Raw genomic sequence first — 2,369 nt, 5'->3', positions numbered from 1 at the left:
TGTGCTCTGTAAATTGTTAAATAGTTACTACAATAGGAGTGTGATGACATAATTTGTGACAGCAATTTATATATATACATGCAAGAATCCCTTAGTTAAAAAAAATGTATATATATAATTCCAAAAGCCATCATTTGCCCCTATGTTTAATCCATTTTGGCTAAATGCTGTTATAAAAATAGCTCATACTTATTAAGCACATAAGACATGCCATATATAAGCTTGACAAGAATTAATTGATTTAATTCTCCAAACAGCTTCATATGAAGAGTAATATTATTATCCCCACTGTTCCAGATGATGAAACTGAGGCACAGAGTAATTAAGTAACTTACCCAAGGTCACCTAGAAGTAATTATCAGAATAGGGGTTAGAACCCTACCAGTCTTACTCTAAGCCTTCATTCTTTTTTTTTTTTTTTTTTATCTATAAAGGTTTTATTATGCACAGAGGGAAGGGGGTTTCAGTCCTTCTTGGCAGCTGCTTTCCTCATGGCAGCCAGGACAAGGCTCAGCTCCTCCCGCTTCCTTTTAGCACGGATGTGTGTCCCCACTCTTTTCTTGATGAACTTGAGGGCCCGTTTGTCCTTGGAGACCTTGAGCAGCTCCATGACCCGCCGCTCATACGGGGCAAAGCCACACTCTCGGATCATGTCCCGTACGAACTTCGCGTGTTTGGTTAGGCGCCCGCGACGGCGGCTGTGCCTCGGTTTGCTCACGTTCTTGGTCACCTTGTGGCCCTTGTTGTGACCCACGGCCCTGGGGTAGCGCAGAGCCATGGCTGCAACAACAGCGGGAAACTCCAATGGCTGCCGCGGCGGAAGGGCCCACACCGCACGGCGCCTTCATTCTTAACTTCCAGCAAAATGTGTTAGGCTTTCAGTGAATATTTAATGATTTCAACTATTATTTTTTGAATGTGGAATGACAATTATTAAATTCATTACTATGGACTCTCCTTAGACATTTTCTGTTAACTGTTTGCGGGTTTTTTTTTTTTTTTTTTCCTTTTTGGGACAGAGTCTCACTCTGTCACCCTGTCACGCTTGGTAGAGTGCCACAGAATCATAACAACCTCAAAATATTGGGCTCAAGCAATCCTTTTGCCTCAGTCTTCTGGGTAGCTGGGACTATAGGCATCCATCACAACACCTGGCTAATTTTTTCTATTTTTAAGTAGAGAAATGGTCTTGCTCTTGTTCAAGCTGGTCTCGAACTCTTGAACTCAAGCAACCCACCTGCCTGAGCCTCCCAGAGTGCCGAGATTATAGGCCTGAGCCACTGCATTGCCTAATGGTTTGTTTTTTAATAACTGTATAGCTAATATCTATATTAGGTTACTGTCTTTACAATGATTTCTCTAAAATGAATTTTGTAAGGCCATAGCGTTTCACACTAAGGGTTAATTCTGAAACTCTCTTAGCATCAATGTAAATTTTTTAGCTAGTAATTCTCAAAGAAAGAAGAAAAAGTAAAGAAACAGCCTTTTTAAAAGCCACTGCAATTTATTAGCATTGCTAATAAGTGTTTAAGTTTCACAAATGTATGGGGATAGTAGAAGGTGGATATTTGAATGGCCAGTCTCACTTCTTTTTTTCCTAAATATTTATTTTGTAAGAAGACATGGATCTCCTTTAAGCTAATACCCAGAATATGATTCAAGAACAATTCTAGGTAAACACTGTCAGCAGTATCCTAGTGATAGCCCACCATGTTGGGGGGATAACTTGGAAATGAGCTGCCTTGAATTTCCCTCATGTCACATTTAATCTCTAATATTCTGACAGAGCCATTTAGCCAATGTGAACACTTTCTCATAGTCTGGTCCTTTTCTTCTTTGAAGATTTCTCATTATTTTCAGATTTTTAAAATATACATTTTAAAAGTTGTTATTTTTTATTATGTTTTATTTGTATATATTCGTGGATAAAGTGCAATTTTGTTATACTGATAGATTGTGTTCTATCCACCAAGCAATTTCCATCATCCTCCCCCTCTCATCTGAGTCTCCTTTGTCCTTCCTTCCACTCGGCCTCCGTGTGTATACATTATTTAGCTCTCACATTATTTAGCTCTGGTATTAATCTTTCCACATCTAAGTTGTTTGCTTAAGACAGCAACCTCCAGTTCCATCCATATTGCTTCAAAAACCACGATTTCCTTCTTTCTCACAGCTAAATTGTATTCCATTGTGTATACGTACCACATTTCCTTTAGCCAGTCCTCCATTGATGAATACCCTGGTCGATCCTTTTCCTTTGCTACTGTGAATAGTGCTGCTATGAACATGTAAGTGTAGGTAAGTTTTTAAAGATATTGATTTCTTTTTTTGGGGGGGGGTAGACATCCAGAGGTGGGATTGCTGAGTCA

At 39.3% G+C, this 2,369-nt stretch overlaps 1 protein-coding gene across 1 annotated transcript; it reads right to left on the bottom strand.

Annotated features, from left to right (window-relative positions):
• Nucleotides 1-463: 463 nt before the first annotated feature.
• Nucleotides 464-803, bottom strand: LOC128592439 (60S ribosomal protein L36-like). Its single transcript, XM_053600365.1, has one exon. It carries the CDS (start codon nucleotides 776-778, stop codon nucleotides 464-466), a length of 315 nt encoding a protein of 104 aa, XP_053456340.1. The 5' UTR covers nucleotides 779-803.
• Nucleotides 804-2,369: the final 1,566 nt, after the last annotated feature.

The sequence above is a fragment of the Nycticebus coucang genome, chromosome 8 (assembly GCF_027406575.1).
Source record: "Nycticebus coucang isolate mNycCou1 chromosome 8, mNycCou1.pri, whole genome shotgun sequence".
Classification (NCBI taxonomy): Eukaryota; Metazoa; Chordata; class Mammalia; order Primates; family Lorisidae; genus Nycticebus; species Nycticebus coucang.
The sequence above is the reverse complement of the archived record's forward strand: the minus strand, read 5'-3'. Positions and strand labels throughout refer to the sequence as shown.

Excerpts from the sequence above, each read along its gene's own strand:
- LOC128592439 (XM_053600365.1), bottom strand. The coding sequence starts at position 778 with ATGGCTCTGCGCTACCCCAGGGCCGTGGGTCACAACAAGGGCCACAAG.